The sequence below is a fragment of the Lethenteron reissneri genome, chromosome 15, assembly GCF_015708825.2.
Source record: "Lethenteron reissneri isolate LAM-NWPU_2019-01 chromosome 15, ASM1570882v1, whole genome shotgun sequence".
Lineage (NCBI taxonomy): Eukaryota > Metazoa > Chordata > Hyperoartia > Petromyzontiformes > Petromyzontidae > Lethenteron > Lethenteron reissneri.
This window is the reverse complement of record NC_083793.1, coordinates 7,913,911-7,929,825: the sequence shown is the minus strand read 5'-3', so window position 1 is coordinate 7,929,825 and position 15,915 is coordinate 7,913,911. Positions and strand designations below refer to the sequence as shown.

The 15,915-nt window shown below is 44.5% G+C and overlaps 1 protein-coding gene across 6 annotated transcripts in view; it reads right to left on the bottom strand.

Annotated features, from left to right (window-relative positions):
* The window catches only part of ATG7 (autophagy related 7), a 44,357-nt gene that overhangs the window by 24,896 nt on the left and 3,546 nt on the right, over window positions 1-15,915 (bottom strand). For all 6 annotated transcript variants that reach the window (XM_061551953.1, XM_061551947.1, XM_061551951.1 and 3 more), the window contains exons 4-14: window positions 15,765-15,882; window positions 15,315-15,392; window positions 13,289-13,405; window positions 10,376-10,522; window positions 8,710-8,798; window positions 7,598-7,719; window positions 6,422-6,512; window positions 5,738-5,882; window positions 4,403-4,561; window positions 2,456-2,650; window positions 255-458 (exon numbers count right to left, since the gene is read on the bottom strand). In XM_061551953.1, the coding sequence (XP_061407937.1) occupies window positions 255-458; window positions 2,456-2,650; window positions 4,403-4,561; window positions 5,738-5,882; window positions 6,422-6,512; window positions 7,598-7,719; window positions 8,710-8,798; window positions 10,376-10,522; window positions 13,289-13,405; window positions 15,315-15,392; window positions 15,765-15,882 (1,465 nt within the window). The remainder of the gene's footprint in view (window positions 1-254; window positions 459-2,455; window positions 2,651-4,402; window positions 4,562-5,737; window positions 5,883-6,421; window positions 6,513-7,597; window positions 7,720-8,709; window positions 8,799-10,375; window positions 10,523-13,288; window positions 13,406-15,314; window positions 15,393-15,764; window positions 15,883-15,915) is intronic.

Below are 15,915 nucleotides of genomic sequence, written 5' to 3'. Positions count from 1 at the left end.
CGTCATTATTAAAGAGCAGAGCTATGACGGAATGAAAACGGTGCTTTGTTTATATAACAAACCTTACCAATTGCCTGTGTCAGGATGTGCCGGGTTATCGGCACAATTATATTTACGCGTTCTAACCGATTTTTTTTTTTTAATATCAGAATCAGAATATTGATTTACACCGGAGCAATCCGATGAGCTATAAAGCTCTTTTAATTTCGACACTCATCCCCGTCGCGTTCTCGCTTCACGAGAGAGCCTCTCACGTCTCCAGGTGCCACCACGTCGTTACAGAAGTAGCAGCCGAGCCGGTGGCCGGGGATGTCCGAGAAGAGCGAGGAGGTGGTGGTGGTGGCGGCGGCGGCAGCGCCGAGACTACCGAGTGCGTCTCCCGGGTCCTCCCTAGCTGCCTTCAGGCCGTGCCTCATCACCACGAACGTGTCGAAGCCAAGGGCAGCGTTGATCACCAGCTACGGCACACGAAAGCCGACGACACCGCCACCGTTATCGTCATTGGAAAGGGTCGATCGACTAATGGGTGAAGGCCTCTCCAAGTCGTCCATCATGGTCCTGTGACGATTATGTAGAATGCAGACGAGAGCTGTGGATCCATGTAGGGTGAGTGGGGTGATAGGGGTGATTATACACCCTCCCCCTCAACTTGAGTCCCTGAAAATGTGTTATTTTATTTAATATACATTTTAAAATAATATTCAAGTAGGATACATTTTCAAAAAGTTTCTAGTTCCGCCCCTGCGCATGGGACGTTGTGAACAAGGACATTTACAACACAGTGAAGGTTATTTCGGTTTGCTTTTATGGAATGGGTTCATATAAAAAAAAAACAATCACATGGATTTATTTTCTTGTTTGTGTTCTTATATCGTCAAAAAAAGAGGGGGGGGGAAATTTTTTGAGGTTTTAACTAATTGAGTTTTGACTAATTATGACTTCATATATATTTTTGAAGGCGAGAATAAAATATTGGTTATGAATGACATTTTAACAAGGTACAAAACAACATTGCAAAGTTGATTCTATTTATTTCACAGAAATGTTGAAATTTCAACAGACTGTGACGATCATTATTTCCTCTCAGCAATTGTAAAAACAAATCGCTGTTATTTTTAATTAACCAGTTATTTATTGTCCACGTTGACGAAAGCGGTAACTTTATAACTTCATAGTGTGCATTTTTTGCTTTTTAGTTTCCCTCAAAACTGCCATCAAAGAAGAAAACTTTGTGCGGGGAGATTGGAAGAAGCATAATTGGATATCGTCATTTGTAATAGAGACATCGTGGCTTGTTTTAAAAACAAACGTCAAGACGGAGGAAGGCATAGACACAACAAGTTGTCTTGACAGGGCGAGCAGGTGCAAAGGCACAGTTGACTTATTTCAACGGCTCGACACAGCGGAAAGACACGTGGAATCGCCAAGGATGAAGAGACGGGTAGCTGTACACGAGGCATGAGGCGTGTAATTGACAATGCGTCAATTGTTGGATTAAACCAGATTCTTACATCCACAATACATACCTCGAAGCGTGCATATGAGAAGAGTTTATTCCCAAGTTATGAGAGTATGTTGATTATTTCATTTCTTATGCATACAAGCTAATGAAATGAACAAAAATGTACTGAGTTGAAAACCTGTAAAGCGGGACCATGTTACTTCAATCAAATTATTTTTTATGAAGTCGTTCAGCAGGTCACGTTTGGCGAGGTAAACTGCGGGTACTCCTATCTCTTCAGAGACATCTGAGCAGCATGGAAGAGTAGGCCAAATACCCTCTCTGGAGGGATTCTCCACAGCTCCCTCCAGCGGAGGCTCGCTCTCCCGCATGCAGCGGTGTGGTGAGGCAATTGCAGGGCTGTACCTTTCCACTTACCTTAAATCTAATGAAGCAAACAAAACTGTACGAATGAGATAGGAAAACACGTAAAATGAGACTATACTAACCAGACAAAAAAAATTGTTTAACATATTCGTGGACCCCAAATGTTGGAAATTCAACAAATTACTTCATGGGGGAGGGGGAGGAGATGTGAATTTAACCAAGCATAGCGAACACGTCTAACCTAAGAGCTGGTGGACATGGGACTCCCCGCCCGCGATGGTGGGTATGTGGCGCCACTGTGGCGAGATGTTAACTACCTCGCCTGGTATACAGGAGGTCGTGGGTGCCATCTCGACCCTGATGCCTGTATATTTGGAGTTTGCGTGCTCTTTCCGTGGTCGGGTGGATTTTTCTCCAAGTCCTCCGGTTTTTCCCTCCACATTTAGAATCAACATGCCTTTAGAGTATTTGGTTGCGAAAATGTTCCACATAAACCACTTCATTGAGCTATCGTTCGTGACAGCCAGGTTGCTTCTGAAAAAGAGCTACACGGCTCAATGGGCTTTCCCTGGTAAAATACAAAAATTGTTTCACAATAGTTTAGTATGCGTGGGGGTGGGCACGCACCTTGTGCTTGCTCGCGGCCAGCACAGTCGGCAGCCAGCGACTCTCCCGCGTGTCCATGAGCAGGAAGACGATGTCGTGCTCGCTCACGAGCCTCTCCAGCACCGCCGTGTCCCTGCGCGCCTGCTCCTCAGCCTCCGGCGACGAGCCCACCGCGTGGCCAGGCATGGGGATGCTCAGTGAGAGACCCTCCGACACCTGGGCAAACGCAAGTTGCAGGGAAACCCATCCTCCTTATCTATGGTGGTTTTGCTTGTGTAATGTGAGGATATATCCGGCTCACTGACGTATCACAACTCGTCATGATGATTGGCTCTGCCGGTCCTGGTCTATAGCCAATGGGGGGAAGCCTAGGGGCGTGGCCCTGACGTAATGGAAAGGTGACAGCTGTAAGTAGAGGATTGGTTCTGCTGGCTTTGGCCACAGCCAATGGGGAGATGAGTCAGGGGGCGTGGTCCCGGGAGCTTACGAGGGAGCCTGGAATATTCCATGGAGGCTAACCAGGATTGGTGGAAACGTACCACGTGACCCGGGTATTAAATAGGGGTCGAGACGAACGACACGGGGTCAGAACGGGAACGAACAGAGGAGGGGGGCCACGCGGGAGCGGGGCTCCGAGTTGCCACGTGGCGGTGCGTCTCTCTATCTGTCCCTCTCACGCTGCCTGTCAGCAGCGTGAAGGAAAGCTGTAATACAAGTTGAATAAAAGACGGATTCCAGAAGTCGCCTCAACGACCTTTATTACACTTGGATGCTAATGGTGGTTCCTAAATATACTTCAATACTCTATTGCTTTGTGACACCCAGTCACGGTGGCGCGATGTTATTTCCCTCGTCTCATTTACGGGGTTCGTGGGTTTTATCCCGACCCTGACGCCAGTATATTTGAAATTTGCGTGCTCTCTCCGTGGTCCTCCAGTTTTTCCCTCCACGTTAAGAAACTTGTGTTTTAGAGTATTTGGCTACTCTAAATTTCCATGTGATAAGCCACTTCATTGAGTTATCATTTGTGGCCAGGTGACCTCTGAAATAAGTTTAGTCTTCTGTGAAAGTGAGACTTTTATATATCTTTTTCCACTGAACACCGTTTTGAGACGAGGCTCAAAAGAAAGCTGTCTCTGGTGTGGACCAATCAGTTTCAAAGACAATGCATATATTATCAGAGTATGTTTTTTGTTTGCATTCTGACCACAAGTATTGTGGTTAATGCAGACATGATTCCTTGTAAGAGGTTTCACAGTTTGGTGTTTTAACATCTCAACACCTGTTTTGTTGCCAGAAAAAAGGGGAAAACCTATTCTCAAAGACCATGTTGTTTTACTTCTGCAGGATCCAATCTGTGTTTATAATGTCACACACAACGAACAAGGAGCCTGTCGATGCAACCCATGACGAACATGTAACATGCGATCAAAGTTCTTAAACCCCTCCCTTGCCCTGCTTGGCCACCGGGACAGATACTGATGCCAGGTGAACCAGACTTTCACGGTTCGCTTCTGGCTCGACTTGGCAAAAAGACCTCGTGTCAGTGGGGCTCGGATGTGCCAGAGGGTATATGTCTCAACTGGCTCTCACCTGGGTAAAATAAATCACATATACGCATGTGTCTACGTGTGTTTGCAGGAGGTGGGGGACTGGTAGTGTCGTGGTTAGGGCACTGCACTGTGAACACGGCGATCCGAGTTCGATTGTCGCTCATGACCAATGACGGTAGAAAATGTTTGAGCAACTTCTGGGCTTCCCCTACGTCAACTCAGCCTGGAGTGGTGTGCAAACGACAGCACTGGGGGGACAAAGGCTGCCGGGCGCGGTGCCGGCCTTCATAGGAGCTGGCTAACAGCGCTTGGTCCAACAACCCGTTAAGTCTTTACGGGGGGGGAATCTTTGTATTTTTTGGAGGAGGATGGAGGTGGTAGTGAGAGAGAGGTGGCGGCGGGAGTCATCACGTACGACGCCTGGGAAGATTCGGCGCAGTCGCTCGGCCGCAGCCTGCGCCTTGGGCCTCCCGCCGCCGAGGCAGTCCTCAAACTCGTAGAGCGTCTGCCGCACGGGGTTGGAGTACGACACCCGGGCGTTGTCCACGAAGGTGATGTGACGCACGCCCCAGCCCTGCACGGCAACGGCCAGACACATGCGTGGGGTGGTCAGAGGGCGGAGGGGGAGTGGTGACCAACTGGCGCCATGGCTGTGGGGAACAGACCCAGGTCATGGGGTAACAACAAGGGCATCTAACGGAATGGATGCTTCTATTCAATTGGTGAAATTTATTCATTCAATCACGATGCATACATTGAATCGCGTGTGTCAGAACCGATTATTTAGGATTCGTGTAGATTATATGTTGATGTTGCTAATGTAATACATCGAAGAATACATGGGAAATTTTAAAGAGACTGCAATGCATTACAAACGAGACAGACAATGCAAACTAGACAGTTAATGTAACTGGAACTGTATAAGCAACACAGACCGTACCAACGGGATGGGCAGTATAAATAATAAAGACAATACAAATGAGGGAAAAGATGTACAAGGCAGGTTGCCTGTCCGAGACTAAAAGTTCGAACGAGACGAATAACACAAACGACACAATACAAACAAAATATAAAAATTATTAATCCTTGAATCCAATCATGCCCTCAAATAATTGGCAATCCATGGAATCGCTGTGGGTTGGGGAGAATCCTTAAATTCCTCGCAACAAACCCCCACCCATTCCGCCCCATTGGTTCGAATAATAAAAACAACCTCCACATTGTACACCAACAGCGTGAACCACATGTGCGTCGTTCAATCGAGTTATTTGGTACGGATGTAATAATACTTGGAAGAGCAAAACTAAAGTCATATTTTTAAACAAAAAAATCCGAAATGAATACAAAGGCTTTCGTGACCAATATTATGATTCGTAATTAGTTATTTTGGGTTATATCGTGTATGCTTTTCCACATTTCAGTTTCGCTGATAAACTAAATCAAGTGGCACATTTGCCCATGACGTGACAACTTGATTTGATTGACCCAATCGGGTGGCGGAGGGTTATAGTTAAACACTGACATGAGCATGGTTGGCTAATGGAACACACCGAATAATAAACGGAAAATAAAAAAAACGATTGCAATGCAGTGAACATCAACATACGCACACGCGATCCAACCCAAAAGAAGACAATTATGAATCACGCAACCTTCAGTAACAAGACTCTGTGAGCGGCGCGCACGATGCACGCGAGCATCGTGCTGCACGAGGGAGCGGGTGGCAGCGTGGGTCTGGGGGCTACGGTACCAGCAGGGTCCTGGCCACGTTGCAGCCCAGGGTTCCCGCTCCCAGCAGCAGGCAGCGGGCAGTGGACACGGCCTCCAGGTCCAACGAGGGGACCAGCCGCCACCGCATCAGTTTGAGGTTCAGGTCAACCGACGACTCTGCCAGCCTGGAACGCGCGTGTTATAACCTTACCCGACGCCAAACCCCCGGTACAGCGCTAGCTTTGCGTGGCGAGGAATTGTGGCTCTGGAATGCGACGGCGTCGTGAAATGAACAGCCCAGAGATATCAGTGGTGACACGGCCAGAGCATGTATGTTATTGTTGTTATTATTTACACTCGCGATAGATTTGTGGGGCCGCAACGATTTGGTAGAATTTGGGTTGTTTAGGCCCTCTACCACTTGACGAGGCCAAACAAATGTAGCTGTCACGCAGCGTACAAGCGATTAACTACATACACATTATTATTGTGTCAGCTCAGAAGTTAAGTTGAAGAGAATGATTTGCATGAATATGGCGGAGTCTTAACGAAACAAATTTCTCCGCACCATTACGCGACCTTACCCAAAATAATGTATGAAACATAATGTTAAGATAGTAATACTGTATCGGTCAGGATCCTTTATTTAACCAGCAGATGAAATTAACCCAGTGGGGACCCGTGAAACACTGCCCCTTTCGCAAAGGCAGAAGAGGTGCTGTACCTCTTTGGGTCCATGGAGTCGCTCAAGTTCACCATCCTCGGGGCAAGAACTCCCTTCTGGTTTTTCTCCCAGCCAACACACTTTGGACCACCTGACCCCAAATCATTAAAAATACAAGATGTCATACCCGATTTCCATTCTCACTCACCAGCCCATACAACAGCCTTCTGTGCACAAAAACCTTATATTTGTGTGTACTTTACAAGCAAAAACTGTTCAGAAAAGGAGCTGATATCTACTTGAGTGTTGCAGCGAAGGCATCAAAGTTGGCATTTCTGTAAGCGTGTACACGATTTTATGGGTTAACAGTTTAAATAGCATCAGGAGTCCTTCACTGTTACTGAGAAAAAAGTAATATTTCGACGTTTTGGCCGACTGGCCATCTTCGGTAAATACCTAATTATTTACATTTTAGCAAGTGAAGACCAGTGAACTGTATAGCTCTTTTTTCAGAAGTGACCTGGCCACAAATAATAGCTCAAAGAAGTGGCTTATTGCGTGGAAATTTATAACAGCCAAATACTCTACGAACATCTTGCTAAATGTGGAGGGAAAAACCGGAAGACCTGGAGAAAAATCCACGTGACCGCGGGGAATACACGCATACTCCAAATATACAGGCATCAGGGTCGGGATTGAACCCATTACCTCCTACATACCAGGCGAGGGACATAACATCTTGCCAACGCGGCATGCACATACTCTCACAATCATGCCCTCTCATAATGTAAATTCCTGGTAGTTGTACACATTTAGGACATAGAGTACTGAACTTTCAATGAAGGGGAGCATGACTCAGAAATGAGGCAATCTGGATATCCGTGCCCTCTGTTCTCACTGTACTCCTCTCCACTATGCACTATTCAATCTAGGAACCAAGATTATCTGACCAAGTCCCTGATCGACATTTCTCTCAATGGGAATTCTCTCATTCCCCCACTGCTGTCCCCATAGCATGGAATGCCCTTCCCCCAATCACCTGTGCTGTTTACTCCCTGACTCTATATTTAAGCCCAGGCTGAAGACCTTCCTTTTTCCCTCTGTCCATGGCATGACCATCACTCTCTATAAAATAAATATGCCCGATGTTTCTGTAGAGTGCACCGAGATGTGGCGGCATTTTTAATATACATAAAGAAAACTCCAACTTTAATTGTATAAAAGCATTGTACATACCTGGAATATCTGCAATTGAAGTCATCTTAATGGTGAGGACGATGCTGTGAGTGATGTCTCGGACACCTTGGGTTATTCGGTCCCGAAAGCACAGCACTTCCAGAGACTCCAGAGAGGGCCCCCTGCTCAGAGGCAAAGGTCAAGGTCAATCAGTCATCATGACCAATGCAATTCATGACACTTTTTAAAAAAAAATTATCCTGCAAGTTGCTGCAGCTGCTACAAATCTATACCAACCCTCCGAGGTCTGTTCCATCAATCCTTGTTATTGGGGTGAGGCAACATTATGAGCAGAAATCAAATTGAAGTAATGGCGACAGAAGCGTAGTCTGAAGGTTGTTGGATATCTAGTGTGGTACAACTTTCAAAGGCAGATGAGCCTCCAGTAGTGACAAAGTGACAAGGAAATCCACAGAAAGGTACCTGGACCCAGGGTAATGACAGCACTACCAAAGGCTTGTGAGCATCTCATTGGTCAATGGTATCAACTGGGCATGTGATGATGGACCGACTCATTGATTGCAGTGTATTCTATGGCTGAAGTCACATTCGTTGAATTGTGCATCAAAATAAATTATTTACAAGTTATACAAATTACATGCAACTTTGGGAAATTATTTCGTGTGTAAATGATATGCTCAAAGTGTATTTGGGCTATGGGGGAAAAAAAATTGTATGGAGGAAAAAAAAAACTACAAACATAAAAAATATGATGGTAAAGATGAGACAGAAATTTCTCTGGAATAAATGTTCTGGCAGGGGTCGAGGGGTGGGGTGAGGTGGTAAAACGTTGAATGGAGAGTATCAACAAACACTGGGAGGTTGTTGTTTCTGCGTGTACCACCAATCGCTGTGCAATGGCATGGCAAAGGCCAACAGTTATTATTAAGGAAGTATGGCATTCCCGACAGCTGACAACTCCAGTTCTTGAAGCTCCCAGCACGTGGAGTGAAACGTCGGACATCATGCCGAACAACGCTTGGTGCAACTCGAAAACATATCGGAGAGCCATGCTGCACAACCGCGAAACTCTACGCAGTCATATTCCCAACGTCTGTTAACACTATAATAATAACAATGACAATGCATTGCTGTTTACGTTTGTCTCATACCAGTTGTGTGCCAGAAGAATGAGGAGATTCCTGAGTGGCCATCCAGGGTGCTGCTGGAGCGTGCACGGATCGTACACAGCCACCATTGCCTGCAAACAGTTTTCAAAATCCACAATCTTAACATTACTTACATACAGCAATATTGATAAAATACTGGAAGTGAAATTCCATAATGGCAAATAGTGTACATTTTTTATTATTTGAGAAGTTGATAACATCAATTTCTCTCAGTTTAACACGTAGCCTTTCGCGACCAATATCATCCATAACAGAGGTTTTTTTTTGGGTTAGATCACGTAAATATATAATGTATCGTTAAAACCCGCCACCACCCGACACAGCCAACTAGTAAGGGTTGTCACGTGAACACAACATGCCAATTCGTCACTAGTACAGCACACCAAGCCACAACATTTACAATCTGAGTACGACGTTTCGCCAGTAATTACAACTAGCTTCATCAGGTGACAGCCAAAAAAAAACCTCTTGTTAATTTCTCTCGTTTACAGATATCTGGAGATGCAGAAATACTTTTTTAGGGATTTTCAGAACCAAATTTGTAAGAAATAATCATATATCCAACAAAACAATCATATTTCTCACACCTCCCATGAGCACAGTGGGCTACGTACGGTGCGAAAGAAGTTCAACGTACACACACACAAAACAACTGCAGCAGTTAGCATTACATTGAGAAGTGGCCATATGGCTTAGATAAACCTTGCCCTAGCTATGGAACCCGTTTGCGAGTATCCAGATATAGAATGCTGAAGCATTTTTTTCGTAGCACTCAATATGTTGATATTGTCAAAATGGTCCCATACTATAACTGCTTAACCTGAGCGATTAATGCTTTGGTGTTTGCACTGTCCATGTACTACTTGGCTTTTGGTGGCCTTTGGTCAACAGCACGAGTGAGACAAAGCCATAAAAGAGGCTCTCTGTGCCACAGGCTAATCAGTTTCAAGGGCGGTGCGCACATTACAAAAGCATATTTGTTCGTGTTTTTCTAACCACAAGTACGTGTGGTTATTGCAGACATGATGCCTTGCAATTGGCATCTTGTGTTTGAATGTCTTAACACCTGTATTGATGCCAGTTAGGGTAAAGCCATTTTTACACGCTTTTATTTAACTCACTCTCTGTTGTCGTATCCTCAAAAAATCTTGTAACTCAAGTTTAACCCACTTCCCAATGTGCTATCGACTGCAAACTTGGTATACCTATGTCATGCTGATGACAAGGCTATATTGTATCATAAAAACATCTAAAACATATATTTTAAAACGTTCTTTTACACGCTTTTGATAAATTCACTCTGTCTGTTGTATCCTCAAATCTTGTAACTCAATTTTGACCCACTTCCCAATGTGGTGTCGACTGCAAACTTGGTATACTTATGTCATACTGATGACAATACTATATTCTATCATTCAAAATAAAATATAAAATATTTTAAGCAATCTTTTGTATATCTTATGTTTCGGCTTGGGTCTAATTGTCCACGCTCAACTGACGTTGGCTGTAGTTGGCCAGAGTCCTTTACGTTGTGGCAAGCTTCGGGCCCACTTCCTGGAGTCGTGGAGTTCTTCCATTACTAGTACGGTACATTTCATTAAAGCGTGCTTTTAAAAAAGTTTTTTCAAATATTACTTATCATTCAAACCTTGTTCTGCTGCGGCCAGAAGGTGTCCCAGTCGCGTAATGGGGCAACGCAGACGTCATCCCCAGAGAAGCCCACGAGAAAGCATGGCAGAGCAGTCACACTTTCTTTGGCGCAAAGTCCATCGTAGGAGGTCAGCAGAGCCTGGACCTTTAATCAAAAAACCACAACACTCACGTGAGACTTCATCGCAAATTCACTAATGGCTTTCCGTTTAACTTTTGTGTGCAAATATACGTGCTATTTGTCCCGTTCAAAAGCATTTCGATAAATTACAGACAGCACTTTATTCATTGACTGCTGGACGTGGGTAAACTCTCGCCGTGTAGGTCACGGGGAATTTATTTAACCATGCTTCACCATGCTGGTTGGTGCGGGATGTTGAAGACAAGGAGCATTGATTTAGGGGTAATAGATCTACAATACAACAATGTGCTGTTATGCACCACTTTCTACTGGTCACTCCATGTAACCATGCAATCTGTACTGTGCATGATGATCACTCATCCAAGCACTATCCAGGCCTAAGTCTGCTTAGCTTCTGAGCTATAATGGGATTGGGTGCAATTTGTACGATTTGGTTATTGGTAGAAACATTGGATAGAAAAATAAAAAACAGTACATCCATCCAAAAAACATACCGACTCACAAACAGAATACAAATGTGTGCGTCCTATCATTTATATATATTAATGTACGTAGGGTTCAACAAATGATTTGTAAATAAAAAATCATATTCACATATTGCATTCCATCCAAATCTACGGCAGTTCTAACAATTGCTAATATAATGAGCCAAGAATGTCTGTTTGTTTGTCCCACGCGTGACGTCACTCCACATGCCACACCCCCCCCCCCCCCTCATTAAGATTCATGAGAGGGTGGATTTTTAAATCCTTTATATTAAGTTCACTTGCTTGCTTGCTTGCGCGCTTACGACCGTGCAAATCTTTCGGTCGTTTTTTAACCCACTTCCCGTGATCCAATCGAGCTGACATTTTGCACACAGACTCGTGCGTGACAATTTATTTTCGTGAAAATTTTTTCCAAAATTTTCCACTTTTTAGGAAAAAAAAATTTCATATTTTATTTAAAATACCAATGTGATAAAAATGAAACTCTTACTCAAGAAAAACAGAAATGAATAATAAAATAAAACCGATGCCACGCATATAAAGGATTTATAGTGAAAAACTTTGTTTTTACGGCTTAATTTTTTACACCGACGCAGAAGGTCGAGCAGAATTTTTTTTTTCGCACATTCGCTTTAAGTTTGATGTTTCATTATTGAAAGTGAATCTAATAAATAATGCTACGCAGCAACAAAGTGGATTTGGTGTCTTTATTTATTTCTTCAGCACTTGAGACAAAAGGTAAGTCTCATTTATGCTTCTACATTATGGTGAAATAGACATTTCTCAGCGATTTTCCAGATATTGTATCGATTTCTAATTTATTTCAACCCCAGCAACCGAAAGCAGAAGAGCAGTGAATTTGAACAAATTGAAGGTCAGTTATATACAGTGCTACAGTGACATGAAGCGAGGTGTTTTATGACTTCATTTTGTGCAAGAATCACTAGAATTAATACAGTGCTACAGTGAACTGCAGTGGAGTGTTTTATGACTTATTTTGTGGCAGATTTACTGCCATCAAATTTACACAAGATACAATTATACTCTGCTCAATTTTTTCTAAAATATTACAGCTTACGTCCTAGGACAGGCAAAGAAGCTAATGTGTAAATAAGAGGACATTATGCCAGTCGTGGCTGTTAGAAATAGAGAATTATGTTCTGGAAACACGACACTCAACTTATACAACCAAATAATCCTGAATGGCCCAATTTCATCATATATCAGAAGGTAAGCAGAGCTGAGCCCAATTAGTAGTTGGATGAGTGATACATCAGGGCTATCCATGTGTTTTGTACGCATGGGGGCTACAAAGTAGCCAGGAGAGAGCAGTGTCGAGTGTTTAGCACTAACGCCTCGGATGCGTGAGCTTCTCTCTGGGCACTCTGATGTCCACCCCACATTCCGGACACTGATTAATTGTTAATTACCAAATATCCTAATCGAGGTTCCTCCTAAAAAATATTTTTTTTAGAGTCAACGCTAGTGTCATAGGGAATGAAATAGCATTATAAATTATTAGAATTTGATTCGAATAACCGAAGTTAGTTTTCCTACTTCCTAACAAAAAAATCGGGTAAAATTGGAGTCATATTTGTGTTGCCAATTGGCTGAACTTTGGAAACAACTGTATAATATCAATTGTGCTGTCAGTTATTTAAAGTAAATCATGCTCGCAGAGAGCACAGCTTGTCAGCTTATGGCAATAACCAACATTTTTTCGACTCTCTGTGTCTTTCTCTCTATGCCTCTCTCTTAGATCTCTCATGCTCACATGTCCTTTGCATTGCACTCTCATGCCTTTGGATTGCACTCTCATGCTCACATGCCCTTTGGATTGCACCCGTTGGGTTGCACTCCCTCGTAAAGGAGGCCGCTCTTCTAGCGTACAGTTACATGCTAATTTCTCACATTAACATCATGCTAATCCCTCACATTAACATCATGCTAATCTCTCACATTAACATAGCCACTTCCGTGCCCTCGTCGAGGAGGCCGCTCTCCTATCATACAGTTACATGCTAATTTCTCACATTAACATCACTAGCCCCGGCCACTTCTTTTTGACCCTTGGGCTACACCCATTTAAAACCTTTTAAACAGTCTGCCTCAGCAGCAGACCATGCTTTCCCACCTGATGACGGACGCTTGTGTTGCGTCAGAAACGTCGTGATTTATTTACCTACGCGACTTTACCAAAAGAACCAAAGAGTAAAGAACCAAAGAGTAAAGAACCAAAATGTTCTTGAAAAACAGTCGCATCGCTAATATTCAGAGGCACCTGGGCAGTAGAGCATCTCTCGCCGAGGGGGAGCGAAGGCTTCAGAAGAGCGATACCATCAGGGAAGCACAAAGCCGGGAACGCGAACCAGTAGTAGAAATGGTACTTCTTCAGGTCCTGGAAAACAGACGCGGGGAGATAATTTGAACTTGTTACGAGAATATCGGTGGAGACAGGGAAAAAATGAACAACACACAACATAGAATATGCAGCAGAGCAGAGAACAGGATTGTATTTCACATGTTCACACCAGTTTGGTATCCCCCTCAAACGTAAACATAGGATGTGTATGATTTTCACAGCTCGCTGCACTGCAATGGAAACAAAAAACTATCCCCGGTTTTTACAACTCGCCCACGTCGCCAACGTAGTGATTATAGTTTATTTTCCAAAACATCTGCCCGCTTCACTAAACGGGAGGTCGGAAGGCCGTAAGAGCAGCTGTGAATTTTTGTTCTCACTTAAACACAAAACACAAAGATACCCACACATGCGCACACAAAACAAAGGAAAATTAAATTCATACTGCCCTATATAGAATTGTTGCTAAGTGTTGTCATGGGGACGAGACAAGACTGAAAATGTAATGAATGTTGCTGTGTTCGTAGTGCAGTTCTCTAACCAGTTAGAATATAAGGACGTTAAATACCTCGTTTGTTAGTTGTGTGATATTCCCTATGGACCCTTTACTCGATTTCTGCAATGTTGATGTGTTTTTAGTCTTTGTATTGTTGATTCTGTGTTCACGTGCCACGGATCTCCGTTGTAAAATAGTCGGGCAACTAGCTAAACAGGCACATCCGTGTAACAAATAAAATAAACTTAAACACAGTGCATCACAAGCTGCTTTTACGCACGACCAGGGTGGTGTGGCCAGCACCATGAACTTTGCCTCTCTGGCGCTGATGTTTACATACTGCAACAGGTATTCATTTAAGCCGACATCAAACTATTTGAGGTGCTGGACAGGTTAAGATCTGACGAGCCATGACTGAGAATCATATCAACCTCAGTATTCCAGGAACCACCACCACTCACATAAAAACACAATAATACCCCTTTGAGCATTATAGACTGTTGAGTTAGCCAGCATGACAGATGGAGGGAGTGGTGTGACTACACCCATGTCGGGCCTCCTTTGTCTCCGCAGTGCTGATCTTCAAACGGTGCACCAGGTACCAGAGGTCGCAAACGGGTTTTGATTCTTTACCCGTACTCGGCCGCACCAGGGTCACAAACGGGTACCCGTACCCGATACCCGGTCGGGTACGGGAAGCCAGGTATCGGGTAGGGTACGGGTATCGGATACCCGATTGCGACCTCTGGGATGAAGCCATGTTGCAGGCGCGGGTGGGTTGATTCTAGGAACTTGAATTGTGAGAAGAGACAAGACGTTGGGAAATGAGTGACAAACGGTTACTCACCAGTGACTCACGGCCTACCCGTACCCGTACCCGGCCGCACCAGGGTCGCAAACGGGTAGCCGGGTATCGGGTAGGGTACGGGTATCGGGTACCCGATTGCGACCTCTGCCAGGTACTCATTTGAGGCTGGTTTAGATCACCACTTGCCACTGACGTTGTGCATCATAGCTGGGAACTGAACCTCGGATACTTGGATGGTTGAGCAGGGCACGAACCAGTGTGTAACCACTCCACAAGGAGAAAGATCGCCTCTATAGCCTTTAACAGACTGCTGGGGTAGATGCTGTTAGCGAGCACCTATGATGGTCGGCAAAGCACATGAGGGGGTGAGTGGGCAACACCATGTCCCACCATCTCCGTCTCCCCAGTGCTCATGTTTACACACCGCACCAGGTACTCATTTCAGACCGAGTCATCTTACGGGAGGCCCAGGACCAATTCAAATATTCGCCACTGTTATTGGTTGGGAGGAGGAATGAAACACAGGTCGAACGGTTTTGTAGCGCAGTCCGTTAACCACTACGCCCCCGCTCCCCATCCACAGCCACTCCACAACGTTTATAAGGACGCACGGACAGAGAAATCTCTATGGCCACACTCACGGCGAACGTGAGCAGAACAAACTGGTTGAGGAGGGTGGGGTCCTGCAGTGCTGCTCCAGACGTCACGGCCTCCCAGATCTGCAACAAAAACAAAAGGAAAGGTCCACTCTCAAGGACCCTTTCACCACTCTGTTTGCACACCACCCCCAGGTGGGCTTTTAGAGCAACTTTTTTTTTTATTTTACAAGCAAGAACCAATGACTTGGGAAAAAAATAGTGGGCAGACCTGGTGAACAAACATCGCTGGAACGTAGCATCTATTTTTTTTTGTCTCCACACTTGTGAAAGTTAACGGTTGTTTTAATAATAACAATCATGCAGAATTGCGGCATCATTTATTTATTGCTTGACGGAGCCTGAGCAAGTGTAATGCAGTAAACGAAGGTGTACAAATCCGTGTACCATGAAGGAGGATGAATAGTGAATGGTGTTAACAACTCATGCGTAAACCTTCTGCGCGGCTTGATCCAAAAGCGCTTTCTTGTCGCACTTCTTAAAGGTCTCCAGCGTGTTGGTGTTGTGGAGAAAGCCTGCAATGGGGCAATTGCGGGCAGGCGTGGGGGCTTGCCTGCCCGCGTGCCAGAAACATTGCCGTACAACC